The sequence below is a fragment of the Aythya marila genome (assembly GCF_965140915.1).
Source record: "Aythya marila genome assembly, chromosome: 26".
NCBI classification, from domain to species: Eukaryota; Metazoa; Chordata; class Aves; order Anseriformes; family Anatidae; genus Aythya; species Aythya marila.
This window is the reverse complement of record NC_139067.1, coordinates 5,866,454-5,889,522: the sequence shown is the minus strand read 5'-3', so window position 1 is coordinate 5,889,522 and position 23,069 is coordinate 5,866,454. Positions and strand designations below refer to the sequence as shown.

General features: G+C 46.1%; 1 protein-coding gene across 1 annotated transcript; it reads right to left on the bottom strand.

Annotated features, from left to right (window-relative positions):
• Nucleotides 1-9: 9 nt before the first annotated feature.
• On the bottom strand, nt 10-21,167 carry SLC4A5 (solute carrier family 4 member 5). The gene is made up of 23 exons (XM_082779399.1): nt 21,065-21,167; nt 18,465-18,625; nt 18,152-18,307; nt 16,475-16,570; nt 16,069-16,124; nt 12,464-12,621; nt 12,287-12,374; nt 11,936-12,090; nt 11,390-11,533; nt 11,027-11,201; nt 10,581-10,714; nt 10,195-10,466; nt 7,307-7,368; nt 6,763-6,963; nt 6,267-6,380; nt 5,401-5,562; nt 3,952-4,130; nt 3,774-3,846; nt 3,568-3,636; nt 3,172-3,345; nt 2,802-2,963; nt 1,255-1,322; nt 10-421 (listed from the first exon to the last, which is right to left on the bottom strand). Exons 1-23 carry the CDS (start codon nt 21,115-21,117, stop codon nt 256-258), a joined length of 3,078 nt encoding a protein of 1,025 aa, XP_082635525.1. The 5' UTR covers nt 21,118-21,167; the 3' UTR covers nt 10-255.
• Between the last annotated feature and the right edge of the window lie 1,902 nt (nt 21,168-23,069).

Sequence of the window (23,069 nt, the reverse complement as noted above, 5' to 3'; positions counted from 1 at the left end):
ATTTTTAGCCCCAGCAGTGGGGGTTATTCTGCCACCAGCACATTCTGCTACCAGCAGTGATGCATTCACCCAGCAGAAAGGGAGGAAATTCAAGAGCATTACACTAAATGCTACTGGAGCAATGGGCCTCTGGGGCCACCACATCCTCAGTGTCACATAGAAAAATATGTCCAATTAGTTTTATATATATATATATGAATATATAAGTGTATATATATATATATATATATAAATTAGAAGAAGCACTGCACGGAACTATAGTGTGGTCTCACTGCCCATGTCCCGAGGTGGCTTTTCCGTGTCAGTGTCCTCGTAGTCTGATTCCATCTCTATCTTCACCTGGGGCACAGCGCAGATCGGGTTTCGTGAGTAGTTAAATGCAGGAGACGATGGACACGAAATCTTCAGGTGAAGTGTAATACTGCCCAGGAAGAGGGAGACATAGGGAGGTAAGCATTTTGCATGGGTACCTGATTAATGCCCCAGAAACCCCGGCAAAAGGCTCCAGATGCTGCGACTGCCATGAAAAAAAATCATTAAAAAATTATAAAATCATAGAATATCTCGAGTTGGAAGGGACCCACAAGGACCATCAAGTCCAACTTCTGGTTCCACAGAGGAACACAAAATCCAACCACATTTCTGAGACAGTTGTCCAAACACTTCCTGAACTCTGGCAGGAGTGACCACTTCCCTGCGGAGCCAGTTTCAGTGCCTGACCACCCTCTCAGTGAAGAACTTTCACCTAACACCCAGCCTGAACCTCCCCACTGCAGCTCCATCCTGTTCCCTTGGTTCCTATCACCAGTTACTGATCTTTTGCAATTAGTATGTATAATCTGTAGGTGGAAAATTACACAAAGCTTTCAGAACTCATCTGTACATCTCATCCTAAAAATCTCTGCAGCTTTACCCAGTAGCATCTTATTGTCATGCGCCCTCTCACACTAGGTTTGGAACATGTTATCCGGTTCCCCTCCCACCCAACCTGCTTTGAAAAACATGATAGCCATGGCCTGCAAACGAAGGCAGCCAAAATACCATGGGATGCTGTAAAAATATATTCAGCTATTTCAAAAAAAAAAACACAAAGTTGCCCAAAGACAATGGCAACTAGCTCAAGGTAGTGGCAAAAATGATTTCCAGTTGGGACCATTGACTGCTAAACCTAGAAATGTTTCACACCAAGGGCATGGGATCCGTAGGGATGGGGTCATGCAAGTGAGTGAGTGGTGGAGTCCATTTGGTGCTTACCTGCGATCCAGATCTGAACCATTTGGGGAAGAATCAGAACGCAAAGCTCCAGGTGGAGGACCTCTTTCCTGGGGGGACATGGAGGTGAAACACTTCCCAGATGAGGAAGGAACCCCACAGAAAGCCACTCCCCCACCCCACCTTGCTACCAGGTCTGGTGGACCTCAGGTGGTAGGAGGGAAAGAAAGCTCCTGTGAAATGCTGATTCTGGGATTGATCAAAGAAAGAGAGGAACCACCAGATTCTGCAAGCAGCAGCTTGGGGACAGTAAATTAATTAGCACGTTAAAAATTGCTGACATCATGATGCAATCTGGTGCCAAGCTGGAATAAACTCACCCAGATTTACTCTTTATTTTATTTTATTTTATTTTATTTTATTTTATTTTATTTTATTTTATTTTATTTTATTTTATTTTATTTTATTTTATTTTATTTTATTTTATTTTATTTTATTTTTTTATTTTCCATGGCTGGCCAGCTTTGTGCCAGGTCACTTATGACGCTTTTGGAATGAGGTTGGGCCAAATTGCATGTATCTGCCCTTTTGCAACCTGAATAATGCTGTCACAAGCTCTTTGCCTCTTGCTTTTAGGGGCTCAAAAACCTTCTAAATCTTTTTATTTATTTATTTTATTTTTATATCTCCCTTAGGTTCAGCTCAGGGATGAGATGCAGGAGTCCTGGCTTTTCAGCCACACAGATTTTATTATCACCAAGTGTGCTGAATCCCATAAACCCTGCTTTAAATACAGTTTATAGCCAGCCCTCCCCCTAGTTTCAGCAGGATGAATCCAGGCTGTGTCTGTTTTGTTTATCGGATTAGTGCAATTGGCAGTTGCGCAGGCCCCATTGCTGAGAGTTAGGAAGCAACAGTTAGGACGAGAGAGGATCCCTGAGATCTTTACTTATGGCTGAGGCAATGGGGACCCCCATTTCGGGGTGCTGGTGGCAGGGGCTCCATGGGGATCTTTATGACTGAGGGAACTGAGAACTGGGGAAGAAAGTGGGGAGAAGCAGTGAAGGTAGAGAAGGGCTTGGGCTGCAGCTTGAAGCTGCAGCTCACCAAGGAGCCTGGGCAGGCTCCAAGTCTGCCCAGAGCACCTAAAGGTGTCCTGTCTCTGTGTAAGATTGAGGAAGTGTATAAGGATGAGGAGGCTTTGCTTTCCTCTTCCCAAATCAACCCACAGCACTTCTGCCAGGGAAAGAGCCTGCAGCAGGAGGTTGCACAGGCTAATGAGACTTTGTAACCATACAATGGGTGCCTCATCTATGGGACCTGTGGCCTTTTCATTAATTTTTATTTTTGCCATGATTTTTCAGCTTTCAAGGTGCTTTGAGCATCTCCTAGAGCTGCTGGTCAACCCCATAGCATCACTTAAAGCCCCTAAATCAGCCAGTCCTATATGCACAGAGAAATATCCCCAGAAGTCAAAGACATTCTTCCCGAACCTGGAGGTTTGTTCCAGTGGCACCATTCCCCTCCTAGGTGGGTCCAGCACCCCAGGGTGTCTGTGCTATTCAGTCCCCCACCCATTCCACACACACCTCCTCGTCACTGCTGCTGTCTCCCTTGTTGCCTTTCTTCTTCTTCTTCTTGTCATCCTCTTTCTTCTTTTCCTTCTCAGGGATGATGTTGTCAATCCAGGCCAGGTCATGTTGGGAGAAGACAAAATCTAGCAGTCGCCTCACCAGGATCAAGGCTAAAATCTAGGAGGGGAGAGATACATGAGTTAGGACCTGTGGAACATCACCATGGGGCCATCCACACTTGCCAAAATTTGCTTAAATCTCAAAATCTTGTTGATGAGGTTGCAATAATGAGACTGCATGTGGAAATCCAGAAAGTTGTGTGTTTCTTTGGTCAATAAAACATAAGTGAAAGCAGCCTGGAGGATGCTATTGTGCAGAGCCTTACCATGACAGGGAAGATGATTGCAGCCACAGTGGATTTGAGGATCCAGAGCACAGCCAGGCAGACAATCTGCACCAGAGTGAAGAGGTGGATGCGGCGTAGTGGCACATGCCGAAGGAAGACATAATCGGGCTGGTGCTTGGCTGGCATGAGGAAGAGCTTGCAGCGGTCCCAAAACTGCGGCAGGGCAAAGCCTGCTGTTAGCTATCAGCTGCATTCCCCCCAGTGCAGGCTCCTGGTCACCCAGATAAACCCTCTTTTAGTGCCCAAAATGGGAGTTTAAGGCTTTTTGATAGTTTATGGAGGGATTTGGACGCATGCAACTTCTGAGGTCAAAAATCCCCATTTCTGCCCAGATGTGAAACCCCTTCATGCCCAGAGAGGAGGAGAAGTGCTTACCTGGATGCCATTCAGTGATGCAACGCCCATGTACAGAAAGACGCCATACAGCACTGGCATGGGGATGTACTAGGGACATGGAAAAAACATGACACTTACAACAGAAAAGGTAGCAGCTTACTGTTGGGGATAGGGACAAATGCTGGGGGCCATATAATGGAAAGAAAATTGCCCCAAATATCTGCAGAGCAATGGGGATGTTTTACCTTCAGAATCGGGGCCAGGAAGACGGAAATCCCTGTCAGCACAAATACGATGATGCCTGTCACTCTCTGCTCCCTGGAGTGGTGAGAGAGGCAGGATGAAGCCATGCTGGGTATACCCACTGCTGCATCTGGATCCCCCACCACACCCCAAGGAAGAGTGCAGCCAAGCCTTCCTCACCTGACACCCAGGAACTGGGGCTGCTCCCCTGGGGCACTGGTCTCTGTCTCCATCTTCAAGCTGTCGATGTGGGCGATGGAGATGACAGTGGCTGCCACGTACCAGGGCAGCCCCATGAAGGAGCACACAGCCATGAGGATGCCAACCCAGAACAGGTCCAGGTGGTAGCCTGCTGCTTTCTGCAATGTAGTACCCAGAAGGGTCAGGAGGGGAGATGGGGGGAACACAAAGAGCTTCATCTATTCACCATGGAGCCCAGCAAGGCAGAGATTTCCCTCTACAGCACCCTTCAACCTCCAGTACTCTCCCTGAAGAGCCCAGCATCACCACTGTGTATTACACACTGCTCTCATGAATTATCCTCAGCACCCTACATTACCACAGCACTCACTGCATCACCTTGAAACAACCTACATTGCTGCAGTGTCCCCCACACCACCCTGGTACACCCAGCATTGCTGCAGAGCACCCCACATTGCCATGGTACACCCTGCATTGTTCTCATGCACCCTGCATCACCCTGATGCACTCTGCATCACCCTGAAGCAAACTGTGTTTCTGCAGAGCAGAATGCAGATACACCCCATTCTGCCCTGATATAATCCAGAGGCAACCTTATCGCTCTCTACAGGTACCTTAAAGGAGGCTGTAGTGAGGTGGGGGTTGGTCTGTTCTCCCACGTGCCTGGTGACAGGATGAGGGGGAATGGGCTTAAGTTGCGCCAGGGGAGTTTTAGATTGGATCTTAGGAAGAACTTCTTTACCGAAAGGGTTGTTAGACATTGCAACAGGCTGCCCAGGGAAGTGGTGGAGTCACCATCCCTGGAGGTCTTTAAAAGACTTTTAGATGTAGAGCTTAGGGATATGGTTTAGTGGGGACTGTTAGTGTTAGCTCAGAGGTTGGGCTCGATGATCTTGAGGTCTCTTCCAACCTAGAAGTTCTGTGATTCTGTAATCTTCATCACCCTGTGGCACCCTGCATCATCACCATGCACCCACATTGCACCTGCATTACTCTCATGCATACTGCATCATCCTTGTGCACCCTGTGCTGGTGCATCCTGCATAGTCGTGATGCAGCCGGCATTGTCCTGCATTGCTGCACTGCACCCCACATCACCCTGGTACACCCTATATTGCCATCGTGCATGCCACATGCCCCATAGTGCAGCCTGCATCCCCCTATATTGCTCTGGTGCACCTCACGTTGCCCTGGTGAATCCTGCATATCCTGCAGTACATCCTGCATCACTCTAGTGCAGCCCAGTACCTACAACATTCAGTGAGTTTAACTCCCTGGAGGCTTTCTCACCCCAAAAATGCAGCCTGAAAAGAAAAGGAATAGCCTCTGCAGCACCAGATCTGCACCCCAAAAGCAGGTGCTTGCAAAGATGCACCTGCTGCCTGAAATGATGCTGTAAACCTGAGTGTGGTGTGAGTCCTGGCTCACCCGTAACTTGTGCTCCTTCCTGTTGACAATGACAGCTGTGATCTGCTGGTCCATGAAGATGAGGATGGTAACGAGGAGGGCAGGCAGCGCACTTGCAAGGTATACCCACCACGGGTTCTTCCCAAAGGGAAACACGAACCACCCTCGGTCCACACGAGTGGGCTGTGGGTAGAGAGGAGTATGCATGCTGCAGCTGAACACAGGTCAGGGATGGGGAGGAAACCCAATCCCTGAAATTTCAGGAAGCCACACTTCACCCCAAATTCCATCCCCTCTGAGCATTATCTTATCCCATGTTCATCCCTGCACCCCATCAACACACATCTGGACCCCAACCACCCCAGCAGCCATGTGCCTCAGCCCCCCATTTTCCCCATATGCTCATTTGGACTGAGCTCTTCCCGCAAGGACTCCCCATGTCATGACAGTGATATCCCAGGTTGGGGAAGAGATGTTTTCAGCAACACCTCCAGAAAGGGATTTATTGCTTTTTACCTTAAAGTCAGTAGGCACTTGGAGCTTTGGGGTGTTCAGTCCAAAAAGCACATCCAGCCCCACAAACATTAGTATGGACATAAAGATAGAGAAATCACTAATAAGCTTACGCAGCTGCCAGGAGTGAAAGATAGGAAGAAAAGAGAAAGGGGGGGGGGGGAATAGAAAGAAAGGAAAGGAAAGGAAAGGAAAGGAAGAAAAGTCACAGAATTAGAATATTCCTCCAGAAAAGGCAAAGCAGTGTTTCAGAAGGATCCCAGACACCACATTTTCCCCCAAAAGGGAGAAGGGAACTCAATTTTCCCCCAAACCACTGAGGATCTGGAAGAGAGTGCAGTGGAGAGGCAAGGCCCCTCCCAGTGTGGCCAAACCTTGATGATACTGGGAATATGCAGCTTTGGGGTGTCCAGTCCAAAACAGGCATCCACACCACAGAACAGCAGGATGGAGAAGACATTGGAAAAATCAGCAATGAAGGCCCTGACCTGGAGGTAGATGGGAAATGGGGGTGGAAAGGGTGATTAATGGGATGGAGGTATTTGCTCCTGCATCTGCATATTTCCCCTCGGGTTTCCAGCTCTGCACACAGGTGGGCATAACTCACAAAAAGCTTTTTTTTCCCTTTGCATTGCACTGTGATAGTTTATACAGAATGCAAGAGATAAAGCAGTGTCTCAGTGTTCAGATAGGATTATCCTAATTGATATTAACATCTCCTTTTCCAGCAAATCACCTTACCGAAAATAGAAATATGGATTTATTTTCCCATAGCTTCTTGCATCCAGGAATGAGATCAGCAGTTCCCCTTTTTCCTACCTTTGGAAAAAAAAAAGGGGCAAGATCCTGCAGAGCTAGTTCTTTTCTTACCTTGGTGGGGAAGTAGCGGCTGAATTTGAATTTCTTCAGTGTCAATGTCATGGAGTAGGTCCCGAAGAAGAGGATGAAGGACATGAGGGCCAGATCAGGCACAAATTTACAGGATTTCCCCACTAAGCTGCCACCATACTTGAGACACTCCTTCTTACTCAGCTGAGTCCAATCCAGAGCTGTTAGGTTAATAGTATTGTACTGGGGAGAACCCCCCCCCCCCAAAAAAAAAAAGAAAGCAAAATTAGCATGTTAAGCAATTGCAGCATGCAAGGAAAAGGGGGCTTCAGTGTGCTGCTGCAGCTGGGAGCCACTCCAGCCCTGTAATCATGGGAAAACCCCAGAGCTGCTAATAATTTGGGCAAAAAGGTGGGGATTTGGTGCTGCTGATCCAAACCATGAACCCCAATTAATGTAAAGCCTGTATTTCCCCAGAATTCACTCCAAGGCAACATGCATCATTCCCTGGGTGCAATAGTCCCTCAGATGAGCTCCCCTGCTCCCATACCCCAATCTTCCCCATAGAGCAAGCAAACCCACTTACCAGAGAAATGTTAGTGGTGTTTGGTGCTACTGGAGCTGAAGCATCGAACAATGTCATGTTGGCTGCAAAAAAGAAGTTTGTTATAAGATTCTTGGCTAACATAGACATAACATTAAAAATGTCCAGGCTTCATCCAGAGAAGAACAGCTCAGCCTTGCTGAGCCCAGATTGGGTGGTGTAAAAGCAAACGTGGGGCTGAGTACATCCTCTGACATGTATGCAGGTGTCAGTGCCCATGAACAAAGCAGGATGTGGGGAGCCAAATCTTGTTTCTAACCCCTCAGCAACTTCTCCGTGATTAATCCCATGCACACCCTCCAGAGCTGGCCCAATCCAGAGATGCACTGGTGGACAGCACATCTTCCCCTTTGGCTGCCTATCCCTCTTGGCTGGCGAGTGCCAACAAAATTTTGGGGAGCTTCCTAGTGTGGGAAGCCACTGGCAAGTGGGGCTGAGCACTCCAGCTTGTGCTGCCACTCCTCCTTTCAAACCAAAAAGGTGGAAGGGTGAAGAAGACTGAAAAAGTAGCCTGTCATTTTTGGAGAGTCAGTACCCAATAATGCCCAATTTGTTGGTGGTGGCAGTTGCTTTTTTTTTTTTCATTAATATTTTTGTGGGTATTTTGATTTCTTACTGCAAAACAACCAGTAAAAAAACCCCACAGGGTTTTCATCTCTAGCCCCACAACCTTTTCCTCTGGTGCATAGAGCGGTTCCACTCAAATCTTCAGGTGATGCAGCTCCGCGGCTTCGGGAACACCCATGCTCCTTGTGGGTGACCTAAGCAGGGTCCGGCACTGCTCTGCCACCCCAGTCCCTCTGGTCCATCCTCCTCCTGCAGCCAGGTGGGGATTTTGGCAACCTGCCACCTCCTTCCCCAGTACAGAGAATTAATGAAGGAGAAGTGATTGCTGGGTTAGAAGCTGAGAAGCCGGCACTGCTGAAACCAAGCTCCAGGAAATGGTGCTGGCAAATTCAGGCTTCTTTACAGTATTAAAAGCATTTTCTATAACCTTTTGATATTACAGAAACTAGAAAATTTGTGATTTCTACAACCCAAAAGACAGTGTAGCATTGGAAGTAACTTAGAAGAGAACCTGTAAAGGCGCTGTATAAACCCTTCTATTGGAGCAGAGAGAAAAGTAAAATACATGATAAAAATAACAACAAAACCTCAAGAGGTACGAGTATCAAATATTAAAACAGCTTTAATATTTAGAAGGCGATACTCACTTGAAATTGAAATCAGCCCAAATTGATGTGTGCAGCAGAGACAAATATGGTACAAATCAGTTATAATAATCAAAAATCAGAACTATTAAAAAAAAAAAAAAAAGAAAGAAAAAAAAAGGATGTAGGGGAGAATAAACACAACTTCTCAATATCTAGAGGAATGGAAAAGCTAGCATGGACAACCCTGCTTTGGCATCCAGAGCAGCAAGGGTGAGGAACCAGGGCCGGATTGCCAAGAAGCTGAAGGTTTCAGGGTGCAAATGCCTCTTGGCACCCAGACTCATCTCCCTGCCACCACTGGGGTTTGCTCTTGGTTGAGGCCAGGCTGGGGGCTCTGGAAGGCTAGGATGTTTCAGCCCTGGGGGTTGCATCAGAAACCTGGGCTAAGCTTTTCTGCTGGCCAGAGTTGGGAAGGTTTGGGTTTGGAAAGGCTGATGTTGTATCCAGGTGCTTCCCACTGCCTGTGGGGCTTCAAAACCCAATGTGATCAGTTCCTTCAGGACATGGTTGATAAACAGGAATTAAGGGAAACAAAACAAAACAAAACAAAACAACAATAACAAAAAAACAAAACACAACAAAACACCACAAAATCAAAACAATAAGAGACTGAACGTTATTTCCATCATGGCATGTAAGACAGTTGCAGTGACAGATGTATTAGAGATAGGCAATGTGGTCTTGGTTGTTTTTATTTCTTCACTGTCATACCTCTCTGCCTTCTCCACCTGCAGTTCCCCAAATTGTTATAATTTATACTTTTTATATGAATTCAGCTCATCTGAGAGAAGGTGGTCACTGGCATTAGCCCAAAACTGAAGGTCACTGTTCCCTTTCAGGCAGCAGTAGGAGCATCTGAGCTGTGATGTGTATTGAGGCTTGTCAGGCACATCTATCCAAGAGCAAAAAAGCAGTGGTGGCAAAAAAGCAGCGGTTTCACGGCAACTCTGAATTACAGCCGTCTTCAACTGAGCCACCATCGGAAAAGCCTATATCTGGAAAATGCATTGTTTTGCTTCCCCCAAAGAACAGCCTGCTTTAATAAGGGATTACAACTTTTTCCTCTTTTGCCCATAGTAGAAATTGGGTCAAAACCAGGGGAGCTGTCAAAAGACTGTCTTCACAGAACCTTGTGGTCTCTCCTTTTTTAAGAGTAGTAAGAAAGAAGGAAAAAAAAAAAAAAGAAAAAGAAAAAACAGTCCAAGGAAGATTGCACACCCAACTGGAATATTCTGGGCATCCTGGACACTAGAGAGGACAAAATCCCTCCTCTGTACTTTCTGGAGAATAAGTTTCCATTGGTAGCTGGGTGGAGTTAATGATCTTAAAAATCTTCCTTTCTTCTTTCCTTTTTATTCATCCAGACCCGGTTGCTTCAGGCTGATGTTTTGGCTCTCCAGCACTGTTAACTGCATCCCAGCAAGCACGGACATGCTTGGCTGCAGGGGACAAGGCTCTATTTCCATAATCTTGCCCCAAATCACCCTCAGAGGAGAAAGATGAGGTGTCTCTGCCCCATGCCCACTGGGTAGCTGACTCCTTCAACGTCTTTGGCCAGTGATCCAGCAGGTTCTACTTGCTGTAGGACCCTCTGCTAGTGCCCCCCCCCCCCCCCCCCACTATCCCCGTCCAATGCTGAGAAAGATTTGTACTCACCTGGGTCAGGAGCAACACACTCGCACTTGTACATGGTCACATAGTCTGGCTTGAAGTCCGAATTGATGGGGTAATACTTAAAGGCTCCTATCATCTTCTTGATGGCATCATAGATGAAGATGAAGCTGATGAGGGTGGAGAAGCCTTCCTCTGTGAAGCGTGTGATGTACTTTATAATGAAGCTGGCATCAGTGGCCACCAGGATAAGGCACTGTAGAGCAGAGTGCAAGCCGATCCAGAGGCGAAACTCCATGTAATCAATGCCGTTGCCTCTGAAAGAAGGCACAAAGCAATAGGGGTCGTATGAGAGTGCACAATGGGCTGAGGGTCATCCCCTGTCCAGGTACAGAGGGGTCATGCCCCCCCTGGCATTATTCAGCACCTACTTGCTGAAGTCAAAGAGCAGCTTCTCGAATATGAGGATGGGGCCGGTGCTGCTGAGGATAATGAGTGGCTGCCCAGCGAAGAGACAAAACATGGAGCCCGCCATTGCTGTGCCAAGGAAGCTCTCCATGACACCCTGGGGACAGATCAAACCCAGGTTTATGGTGGTGCTGTGCCAGGTTACATCCCCATGGACATCCCATATGGAGATAAGAATGAAAGACTCATACAGGGTAGTTTGGGATCGTATTCCTTTGCTACTGGTATTGCTGTTGAGATGGGTTTTCCCACCCTCTCAGTATTCAAGGCCAGCCAGTCCCATTTGTGAATAAATTTCCATCCCTAGCACTGAAAATTGACATGGCACAATGGGGGCAGAACCCAGCCCATCCCAGCTCATCCCTGCTTTCCATCACCAGTTCAAAGTGACCCTGTCCTTGGACTTGACCTGGTAGTTGTCTGTAGCATCTCCAAGCAAGCCCCCAAATGTGATGGCATTGGTGATGCAGCCCAGGTAGATGAACAAAATGGCAGAGATGGACTGGATATGAAAACCTTCATAGAAGTCGCTTGGGAACCAGGGCAGCTTCCTTTTGATATCCAAATAGAGGCCACCACAAAACCTGTGGAGACACAGCCAAGGACAAGATGCATATGCCCTCAACCAAAATATGTACAGCACTGCACAGAAGACTGTGCCTGTAAGGAGTTCACCTCTCTCCGCCCCAGGAGAACATGGGGTGAACCAGCAGGAGATGGTTATGGGTGCCAATGTCCTCTGAGGTTTTTTGGGTGTCTGGGTGATGCTCACCTGCCAGTCCATGCAAGCTCTTCCCCAATTTCATGCACTTCAGGCATCTCCCCATCATCACTGCCTCCTCCGCCGCTCCCAGCACCTGCCCCACCAGCTGTCCCATTCATCTGCCCCACTTCGTTCAGCGAGAAAACTGATTTCCTGTGGGAGAGTGTCCATAGTTGGCCATGCCACCTGCCTTGCCATGCCTGTCTCTGATATGGGGCTGAAGAAAGGAACAAGGCCATGGTGCAGCTCACCACCTGCACTAGGGCTTGGGTTCTGGGGGCAAATTTGGAAAGATAAAGAGCTGGATTTTCTCAGCCCAGAATGGTGGGGGCTGAGTGTAATGCAGATTATGTGGAGTGGAAATGGCTCTTAACTGATATTGGGGATATCACTGTCATTGGGTGATACTGCAGAAAAAGCAGCATTTCTGGAAAATCTGTGGAGAATATATCTAGGGATGAGTGCAAACAAAGCATCTGTCTTCCTCCAGCATCTTCAAATGGGAAAGACAGGGATGGCCACAGGGTTGGGACCAGCCCCATGTCTCCCACACACCTCTTCTCAGCTGAGGGCACTTTTTTTGGTGGCTCAATCCTAATATTGGGGTCCCACTCGCCAGGTGGCAGAACGATGACTTCATCCAGAAATTCATCGATGCCGGCAATCAGGTCTTCCCTGTCCCGGGCTTTGTAGGCAACATCGCTGAAGAGCTGGGGAGTCAAGAGATGTGTCAGATTGGGGGTGGTGGTCTCCTACACATATGCTGCACATTGTTGTGGGCTTTTAAAACTCATTCATTTGGGCAAAAGGATGAAAATTGCTTTTTTTTTTTTTTGCCTTTTTTTTTTTTTCTCAGCTCTGAGCAAGGGAGGCTCCCAGTGAGGGTCAGGTTTTGCATCTACTCACATCATCCACCATGAGGGTTGCAATGGCTCTGCCAATCTCGTTGTAGGATTTGGCTTTTCCTGCAGGGCCCAGGAGAATAAAGAGGAATCTGGGAGAGGAGTGGGACCACGTTGGTAAGCTTGCACCACCAGGACCCATATTGCAAGATCAGCTCCAGACCCAAGGAACTGGGCTCACCTGGTGGGGACGGGCACCTCTGTCACCCCTCCTAGCATTGTTGCCTGGAGGAGCCGCACGAAAGCCACAAAGGGTTTCTCTAGGAATTCCACTTCTCCTACCAGCACATTGGAGGCCTCTGCATCCTTGGGGATCTTCTTGATGAACTTGTTCTTCAGCTGTTGGGGAAAATGAAGTGGGGAAGGGAGTGTTTGCTAAAATGGCTTTTCCCCCTTTTCCACACCCTGACTACAAAAGCTAAAGCTGCAGTATCAAGCGCAGACTGCAGACTTCAACCTCTTGCTCTCTGATGTTCCCAGGATCTCCTAGGGAATTTGAGAGCCATATCCATGAATAAAGCAGTGAGAATTTGTAAACCTGAATTTCTTCCTTATTCAAAACCACCACGACACCCAAGATAAACTTGGAAGTACATACTCTGGGCTCCCCAATGCAAGCATGCAACTTGGTGGTTTGCAAAAGGTGCTTTACTGCACTGGGATTTAAGCAAGAAAAGCCTGTGGCAATCCCCAGCCTGTCCCTGAAGAAAATCTGAGCCAAAAATACTGATCCTGGAGCAAGCCAGCAGCAAACCTATAAGTGTTTGCAGGCCTGCAGCCCCAGGCTCCCTAAAGGCCCCGTATAATGCCGAAACGCCACTTGGTACTGTCCATGGGCGGCTTAGGCCAATGTTTCTGCAGCTTGTTTCCCCACATCCCATTCTTAGAGCAGATAATGCAAGTAGGAAACCTCGATCATGGATTTATTCTCCTTGTCTCTTCTCCCCTGCAGCTCTTTCATTACTAGTCTAAAATGGTTCTATACAAACCCAGGAAGGGTGTTATTATAATCTATATGCCAGCATGAGGGAAGGCATGTGAGTTGGGCAGCAGGCTCTCCCTCTCTAATCCTTTAAACCCAAATGGAAGAAAAATAAGAGTAATAAAATAACTCCTCCAACGCAGCTTGGAATAAGCAAGAGCAGGAGTTAACAGTGACCACTAAGCTTTGTGTAACGCTGAACTTTGTAGCATTAAACCCAGCATTCTTCAGTACTAAATGCTTTACATATTTTGTGATTAACCCTCTGTATCCCATTGCTGGAGGCTTATATTTGGGGTTCGTTACCAGGCAATCTGATTCCTTTACAGCATTAATTTAGGAAGGTGCTCTGGAAACCTTCTGCCTGCACGTTGCCTCCCGTGTATTGCGGCATCCCTGTCCTGCCATTGCACCCATTGCACCCACTGACTAGGTTTGGGGATGTGCCACCTGCTGGATGGCAATAGGCACGTGAAGCAGACAGAGAGGACATGCTCCCTTTCAACACACAAAGACATATTTTAAAGCCAGCCCCAAACAGTGAGACCAAGCTTGGAGATGTTACCATTTCTTGGGAGCCATGAAGGGAGCATGAGCCCCAGAGCATCATGCTCTGGCAATCAAAGAATATATGAATTTCATCCAGTGAGGATGTCCCTGAGGGGAAGGCAAACACTTATACCGTACTGTCCCTTTCAAATCTATGCCAGATCCTTCTTTCCCTACTGTCTGCATTTGCTAATTAGCTCCTGACTGCCAGATTTCAGGCATTACCCCCTGATCTGGCAGGTGCAAAGGTACTCAACTTTTGCAGTCTCAGCCTTGATGCAGACTTTCCCCTGATCAGCATCTTTTCCAGCTCCAGAAGTTGCATCTCAATCACATCTACCTTTTGGTTCCTCACCAAACACCTTGTATCAAATGCCTCCATGACTGAAAGTAGTAGGAAAACATCAAAAGTATTTCCAAGGACCAAATTGCAAGCTGCATTTCAATTTTCTGTGCATTTTGATTGCAGAAAGCATGCCTATATGACACATGCTTAATTACTCAGTTTCTCTTGTGGACAAGAGAGTTTAAATGCAGAATGAAACCTTTCTGATACATAGTTGTATGAAATTCCATTCAATTTTTCCTTAGACTTATGCTGAAATCATGCACAAATAGAAACACAGCAAAAGTCCACATAACACATCACCAGATCCCAGCTAAACAGCCTCGATGCCAGGAGGGGGCCAGGACACCTTATAAAAGAATGACACAAAAACTTGCTAATATATTGCATCACCAAGAAGAGATCTGTCTGCAAATTGCCCAGGGCAGCCTGACTGACCTCCTTCCCAGCTCTCCTCTGCAAAGCAATTCAATGGGAAAAGCTCCCTCCAGACTAAGGTTTGCATGAAGAAACTCACATCTGTCATATTGCAACAGAGGAAAAATTGTTGCAAACTGCCTCTTTACTTACAGATTGTTTTCCTAAGGGCTGTATTCCTGTTTGCAAACACAAGTGCTGGTTGGGATTTACCCCAAGCAAACTGTTTGTACCCAGCAATGGTGCTGAGCCAAGATTCTTTTAAGATCCCTGCACTCTGTCAAACACATTTCATATCCTATCAATGGGTTTTAAACATATTTTCTGTACCCCAAGGATTATAGAATCATAGAATCATTTAGGTTGGGAAAGACACTTAAGTTCATCAAGTCCAACCATCACGTAAGACTCCAAGTCCACCAATAAACCATGTCCCTTAGTGCCATGTCCACATGTCTCTGAAATGCCTCCAGTGATGACAACCCCACCACTTCCCTGGGAAGCCTGTTCCAATGCCCAAGCACTCTTTCCATGTAGAAATTCTTCCTGACATCTAATCTAAACTTCTGGTGCAACTTGAGGTCAGATCTCAGCTGTATCAGCATCTTTGCAGATCCCTAATTCTGTGTTCACCTTGCTGGCCCCAGCTCAAGCACAGTTATTGACCTGGAGGTGTTGGTCAAAGGCCAAGGGCATCCTTGCCTGCCTCAGAAATTGTGTGGCCAGTGGACGAGGCAAGTGCTTGGCCCTCTGTGCACAGTACCGAGACCGCACCTTCAGTGCAGTGTTTTGGGACTCTCACTACAAGAGAGATATTATGTTGCTGAAATGCATTCAGAGAAGAGCAACAGAGGTTGTGAAGGGACTGGAAAACAAGTTGTATGAGGAACAGCTGAAGGAATGGGGGCTTTTTCGTCTGGAGCAGAGGAGACTGAGGGGAGACCTCAGCGCTCTCTCCAACTATGTGAAAGGAGATTGTAGTGATATGTGTCGGTCTCTTTTCTCAGGTGAAAAGTGACAGGATGTGAGGCAACAGCCTCAAGTTGCCAAGGAAGATTTAGATTATATGTCAGGAAGAATTTCCTGATGGTTAAACCCAGGGAACTGGTGGAGTCCCCATCCCTGCAGGTATTTAAGAGATGTGTGGACGTGGCCCTAAGACACATGGTTTGGTGATGGGACTCAGTAAGTCAGACTGATGGTTGTACTTGATGATCTTGAAGGTTTTTCCAACCTAGATGATTCTATGATTTTATGATTATTTCTGGGAAAGCTTCCTTAAGAATTAACAAGGATCAGTATGTGTATTAGTTTCATTAATTAGGAATTTGTGTGTGGTTACTGACTGAGTGAAACTGCACAAGGCTCACATGGACCTTAACTATTACTGAGTCTCTAACACATCATGGTGCATTTGCAAACAGGACCATAACAGCCAGTTGTGCTGGAAATTCTCCTCACTGCATCACATAAACACTTTGGGGATTATTACCTGGTCAGTGCTTGGTGTGTCTGAGATATCATTCATGCTTCGACTTTGTGCGTGGCCTGATGGAGACAAGAGAGAGAGAGAGGGTGAGAAAACCACTCTGTGGTATGCAGCTGAATTTAAGCACCCTGTGCAAGAAGAAAATGGTGCAGGAGGACTTTAGTGCAAATAAAACATTACTTAGTTTAGCTGGGCTTGAAAGCTAGGTGAAGTAAGATAAAAGCCCAATAATAAGAGCTCTTCTAATAACAGTCACTCTGTGGCTGCACAGAACACATCTCATTCACGGCCACAGAGGGGAGGTGTGGTGTGATCTGCTTGCAATCACCCTATGTCACACTGCAACTCAGTTTTTTTTCCTACTTCTTTTAGGATTGTTCCAGCCTCCCTGCTGCCCATCCTGGCTTACGCAGGCGGCCGTAGCTTGTGCTCTGCCGCATCCTCAGATCCTCAGTGGAGCGGTGGAAGGTGGCGCCAGCAGCTGGGCTCCGGACAGGGCTGCGGTCTGGAAAAAAGAGAGGCTAGGGGAGATGTGGGTACCACAGGGAGCTGCTGTCTGAGTGATGCTAAAGGCAAGTGGCCAGGCTGAAAATCATCTGCCTAGTGCTGATGTGATCTTTCCAGTACTGATATACCTGCAATTTGCTTTTGCCTCCACTCTCATCCCTATTATCCCACACATAACAATTTTTCCACTAGCAAAAAATACCCTTTCCTGCCTTAACCCATGTCTTTTCTCTGCAGAGGTTTCATGCAAGGAGCCTGTATCACCCCATGCCCCATCAATGCTCTCTTTGAGGCCATAAAAGGCTTCAGAAGGGCAAATTCTGTTTCTTAGTAAGACCCAATGTTTTATTTTGCTTTTTAGACCCTTAGTTGTACAAAGAAACCAACATCTGAAATTTGCTATGAACTTCATTATATTTACATTAGCCACTACCAAGCTTCATGTAAATATTTCTTCTCCCTAAGCTGGTTATGATTCCCATTTTTATTCTCAGATGCTTTAACTGAATTAGTTAGATATAGACGGTCCATTTTTTTTCCATGCATTTTCTGTGACACAGAGTTTTCTCAGGAAACCTCCTGTATTCTCAAAGTGTGTTTTCTTTGGGGAAAACCATCTGGACCATGCTTTGCTCTGCAACAATGAAACACCAGTTGCAACCACAGCACCCATCCCCATTTTCTTCAGAACTCAATATTAAAGCTGCTATAAAAGATGGTAAAATTTTTAATAGGTGTGACCCTGTTTTTCAAAATGCCAGCAGTATTTAGTCTGGTATCACAGAGTTCTGCTGACAGAAGAAACATGAAAGACACCTCTGCTGTGCCAACAGCCGTCATTTTAACTTTGGTGCTACTCCTTGCTAGCTTGAAGCAGTGCCATCATCTCAGTGAGGCACTAGAAGAAAATGAAGGATTCCCTTATTTTCCATATCTACAGAGAATAATCACAAAGAATCCAAGTTATTATCCATTTTTAGAGCTTCTGGGCAAATATTAGCTCAAATATCTAGTACTCAGACATGGATGATGGCTACTTTGAAACCTGGAGATGCCCATGGGGTGGGAATATTGTTTATTGACAGTCTCTTTTATGTGCACTTAGGGCTTGCTGTTTGTGTCTGCCTGGGGAGCAACTGAAGCCTTGCAAATCCTGGGCTCCACCAAATGACCTCCATTTAAACCTAAGTAAATAATCTAGCATGAAAACAAACAAATCTCCTTTTATAAAGGCTCAAAAATAGGCAGGTTTAGCTATGGAGCAGACAGGGTTTGCCTGTAGGCTGCTTGCCCCTTGGCCAAGTGACCGCCAATGCAATGTCCATCACACAGTTCTGGTGTCCGCTGCACAGTGCCTTTGTCCATCTCAGCAGACAACGCTGCTTTTCAGTCCAACTATCTGCCACTCTTAGGACCAACAGTGACAAAGCTTTTTGTGTCTTTCCTGCTTCTGTAAATAGTTGTGTGTCCCAAATGGACAGGTTTCCACCTTTCCTTCTCCTGAGATTGACTGCCCCTGGGCTTGCTAACTGAAGACTCAAGGATGCAACTGGGTATCAGTTGGACCCCAAGCACTCACTCGTGTTAGAGGAGACAGACTTGCCGATGTCAGCCAAGGACCTATGGATTGGCTTCTTGGTTTGGTGACGGTGCTTCCTGAGGAGCACATAGCTTATCTTTTCCCGCAGCTCAGGTTTGAGCAGACCATCCTCAATCTGCTTCTCAATGACATCATCTGAAAGCACCAAATGAGGGAGACAGTCACGCCATTGAAAAATCTTCCCCCCTCCCAGAAATCTAGGGAGGTCAACATTTATTGGACCAATGTAATGGCTCTCAACACCCATTTTCACTTATTCCATTGCAAGTCACTGATATCCGCTGGCTTGTACCTATGATCTGGGGTAAAGAGTAGCCATCTAGGTCCAGGAGCACTGTTCCTGTCTGTAGACATGTCCGCAGCTCAAAGAGGCTGTGCAAAGACAATGTGGACACGTGGGGTTTGCTCCACCTTTCCCCGCCTTCCTCAACTTTTTCTTCAAACTTTATCCACCTGAAATGACAGTAGCAGCCATGAGAAGAGACATGGAGGTGAACTGTTGTATGAGAAATAGAAGAGAATTGCATTTCCTACACACATAGTGTTTACTTTCAGCAGATAGATTTGCAGGCCTGAATTAACTCATTAACTCATCCACTCATCCTGCAAAATTTTTGCATATTACTCAGGATGGGAAAAGGAGAAATTAAGTAACATCATCAGACAAGGTGTCACTTGCACAGTTGCAGAATAGAGCAAAATCACTTGTCTCCACCTCTGTGCTCAACCCTGCAGTTTTGACACTCCAGATTGCTCCAGCAAGACTTGGGAGGTTTTCCCATGGAAATGACCTTGACTTGCCCAGGATCTGTACTTGCATGGACCAGACAGACCTTCTTCATCCTTCTTCATCTCTATGCATTCTATGCATCTCTATGCATCTCTGTGCATCTCTGTAAAAACCCAGTGCATTGGAAATGTTTTTATAATGTCTTAGCAATGTTCAAACTTCATCATGGGCAATTCATTTCCATGGGATTTGAGGAGAGAGACTGCAAACTCTTGTACTTTGGAAATAAGCCCTTCTGCCTTCATTCCTTAATTTTACGAACCAAAGATTTCAGAGCAAATCTGGGAGCAGTGGCTGATTTCTCGCAGCAATTGGTGATATGTCAACTTGGGGAAAAAAGCTGTTTTTTTTTTTTTTTTTTTTTTTTTTTGAAAGGAGGTTTGGATTAGTCTTGGCAGGGCTTAACCTTGCAACTTTTAACTGGTACAACTTGGATTTGGACTCCTGCCGCTGCAGAGGGCACAAAGAGGATGCAGGAGGAGAAGGGCTTTTGGAAATCTCTGATGGCTCACGAAAGCTGCAGGGGAAGGACGGGGAGAGCTTAAGATTGCAACAGCTCCATTAAAAATTAAAACTTTAATTTTAATAAATTAAAATTATTTAATAATATAAATTATTTAATAATATAAATTATTTAATAATATAAATTATTTAATAATGTAAAATTAATTAATTTTAATAAATTAAAATGTTGTTGCAAGGAGAAAATGCAAGGTGTCTCTATTAAACAAACAAACAAAACAAAAAAAAAACACCTGGGAGTGTTACAAACGGCATATGCAAAGGACATAATCCAGAGTATTCAAAAATACAAAGTTTGGCCCTAGTGCCATGGTTCCAAAGATCCCCACTCTTATTTCTTTGCAGAAATCCCTCCTCCAGCCTTTCAAACAACTCGGCTTTTATTGGGAGGAAATTCAAGCTTCTCTCTGGCTCGGCCACAGTACCTGCTAAGCTCTGGTGTTGCTCACCCAAAGCCGATTAAATTGGTTTTCATTTTATTTTGCTCCATTTTCCTGATGAAAATGGGTTAGCATGCACATGGGGTGGCAGCTTGATGATGACAGCTCCTCTGGACAGCGTGTGGGACTTGAGGCATGTCTCCAGAGGCACCTTTGCCCTGGGATCAGCACCTTGTAATGCCTTTTCAAAACTCTGTCTCCCTGCTGTGCTCAGCTTCTTTATTTCCTTCCTGGGGACTAAATCCCACCACGTGTTTTAGCCACAGGTAGCATTCCCAACACCAAGAAGCTGCCTTTCCACAGCTCAGGAGGTTAAACCTTTCCTTGGTGGAGAGCGGAAATCTGGCAATTGAGAAACCTCCATCCTACTGTGAGGAATTTGTAAACCTGCATGCCAAACCCTTCCTGATGAAAAACCCAACATAAGTGCTGATTTTTTGCACCTCTGAGTTATTTTTGGGGAGCAGGGTGAGGTGTGTATCTAACACAGTCATGCAAAACCACGGGGAAAAATATGTATTATCAAAAGCCTCCCTTCTCAGCATGCTAGAGAGGAGTCATCATCCCATTGATCACTCTTTCAAAATTCTCACTCAGCTCAGACTTCATCATCAATCAAATCCTCCCTGCAATGCTGCCTTTTGAGCAGAGATATTTAGGATGCTAGGGAAAAAAAAAAAAAAAAAAAAGGTTTTGAGCAAAATGTTGAAGATGCCAACCACTTATTGAGGAGTGGGGCAGCTCTAGTAAACCTGCCCCAAAATCCCGGTGCAAAGAGATAATGGGATGCTGGAGGAAAGGATGAGTGGAGAGGAGTGTAGCAGCGAGGAGGGCAATATACAGGTGTAACTAGGAGTGGGAAAAGATCCAGCTCTGGGGTTGATACAGCCCAGGGAGATGTGGGAGAAGATGGGAAATCTTCCTCCTCTCCTCCTCTTCAGCAAAGACCCACAAAAGAGCAGCCATGTTCTCTTAATTTCTGTTATTTGGGCATGGCAAAAAGCCAAAAGGACTGAAGCTAACCTCATTAAATGATGATAATCCACCAACCCATTCCAAAGGGCAATGTTTCCACCTAGGAAATTTGGGGTGGGAGTCTATGGCTGATGCATTTTTGATCCAAAGAACTGCTCCTCTCACCTGGCTGACTCTTTCCATTCCATCTCCTCACCATCATGCTGCAGTGTGTCCATCTCTGTGAAGAGTGTGGGGTTGGGAGGCTCATCATCATCACCCAGGATGTAGCGGAGGCGTTCAGCAGCCGGTGACACTAATGGAGAGGAAAAGATTTGCTGAGATGCCCCAAGTCAGCCCCATGCAGGAAGCCCCCAGTGAGAAAAAGCGATTTTCATGGCTATTTAGGATGCTGGGGTAACACCCCCGTGAAAAAGAAAAAAAAAAAAAAGCGTTGAGCAAAACTTTGAAGGTGCCAAACAGCTATTGAGGAGTAGTGAAACTTTAAATAATCCTGCCTAAAAATCCCTGTGCAAAGAGATACTGGTTTCTGGAAGAAAGGATGAATGGGGAGGGGTTGCAGCAGCCAGGAAGGGAACATGCAGGTGCCAGCTGTGAACTGGGAATTCAACCACCACTACATGCAATACAATCAAATTCTCCTCACAGGAGCATTTTTCACTCCATTTCTGTGGAATGTCCCACATTCTTCCCACCCACTGAGCTTATCTTTGCCAAGTCAGAGCTGCCTGCCATTATCAACCAAATCCCTGTCTGACATTACACTTGCACTGTATGCATGAGCGCTCAGTGCTTTCACTCTGTGTCCCAGTAACCCTCTTCAAGGGAAATGATACGAATTTATGATTTCTACAGGAAAATCCACCTTTTTGCCACAAACAGCAGGCCAGGCTGGGGTAGGCCTCCTGTGTGTTTTAGGAAGCTGAGCTACATCACATCAACTGCAAATCTCCACAGCTCAGAACATTTTCAGTTGTGATAGGGAAAGTTTTTGTCCCTTTGAAGTATATAGCCTGAGCAGATATGGGGTGGCTGGGACTGCTCCCTCCCCTCTCTCCAGCTGCCCAGTTATTCAGACAAGAGGTTAATCAGCCCTACTCCAGGCTCCATGGAAATGGTGTATTTTTAATAAAATCTTGGGTCTTAGCCCTCACCTAATACAACAGGAGTTAATCCAGCTATGAAAATGTCTTTGTTAGCAGAATCCTCCTGTTCTCGGACCCATGAATATGAAAGTCAGGTAATATGGTACACAAGGAAGCAACTAATTAAGTTGCCATGTGTGATCAGAGGAAAAGCTTGAGTTGCTGCTGGAGCATTGCCTTGTCCTGCCATCAAATCAGCTGAAGCCCAAGCCGTGGTGCAGGGAAAGGGATGTCCCTTGCACTCCAGCTGAGCCTGCTTAACTGCTTAAGCACTTTAAGCCACACCACCAGGTCTAAAGACCTGTTGTCAAGACCTTGCACTTCCATAAGCTTCATTATTTTGATTTTTAATATTCCTGTTAATTTTAGAGATGAGCTACATGCCTGGACAGCTTCAGACTCTTTACCCTCAGCACTGTTCAAGTAAGGGGGGGTGAAATTTGGTGCAATAGCAGCAACAGCCTGACTTCACATTGCCTGCAACTTGGACCCGCTTTGCTCTGCAAAATTTAAATTCACAGCAAACCTTAAATTCTTTGCAAATGCAATGAGTTGGACCAGAGCAAAAGGAGTGCTGGAAATGCCCTTCTCAGGTTCCATCTCCAGATGAGTTGCAAAAAGGGGATTTGCAATTTTCCAGCAGCAGGTCAGAGCTGGGCATAGTTTAGCCAATTGTCACCTGATCATGACTTTGTAATTTTGCTGCACCTAACTGCCCAAATTCCCACCATGTGCTGAAGACAGGGTCCCTCCTGCTTCCACCTGTTGGAGGATTCCCCTATGACTCATTTCAGGGTGTTGGGGCTGTGATGTGTTGTAGCTGCAGGAAATCACAATAGACAAAGGGGAGTTTTTTATTATTACTATTTTTGCTTTTTTTGATTGTTTGTTTTCCCCCATTCTCCCCCAGCTGAAAGAATAAGCTCATCTCTTGATATGCAATGTGTGGTCCTCTTTGGTATCTTGGCAGATCAGTTTGCATAGAGCTGCTGAGCCTCCTGGCTGCTCGCTGACCCAAAGAGCTG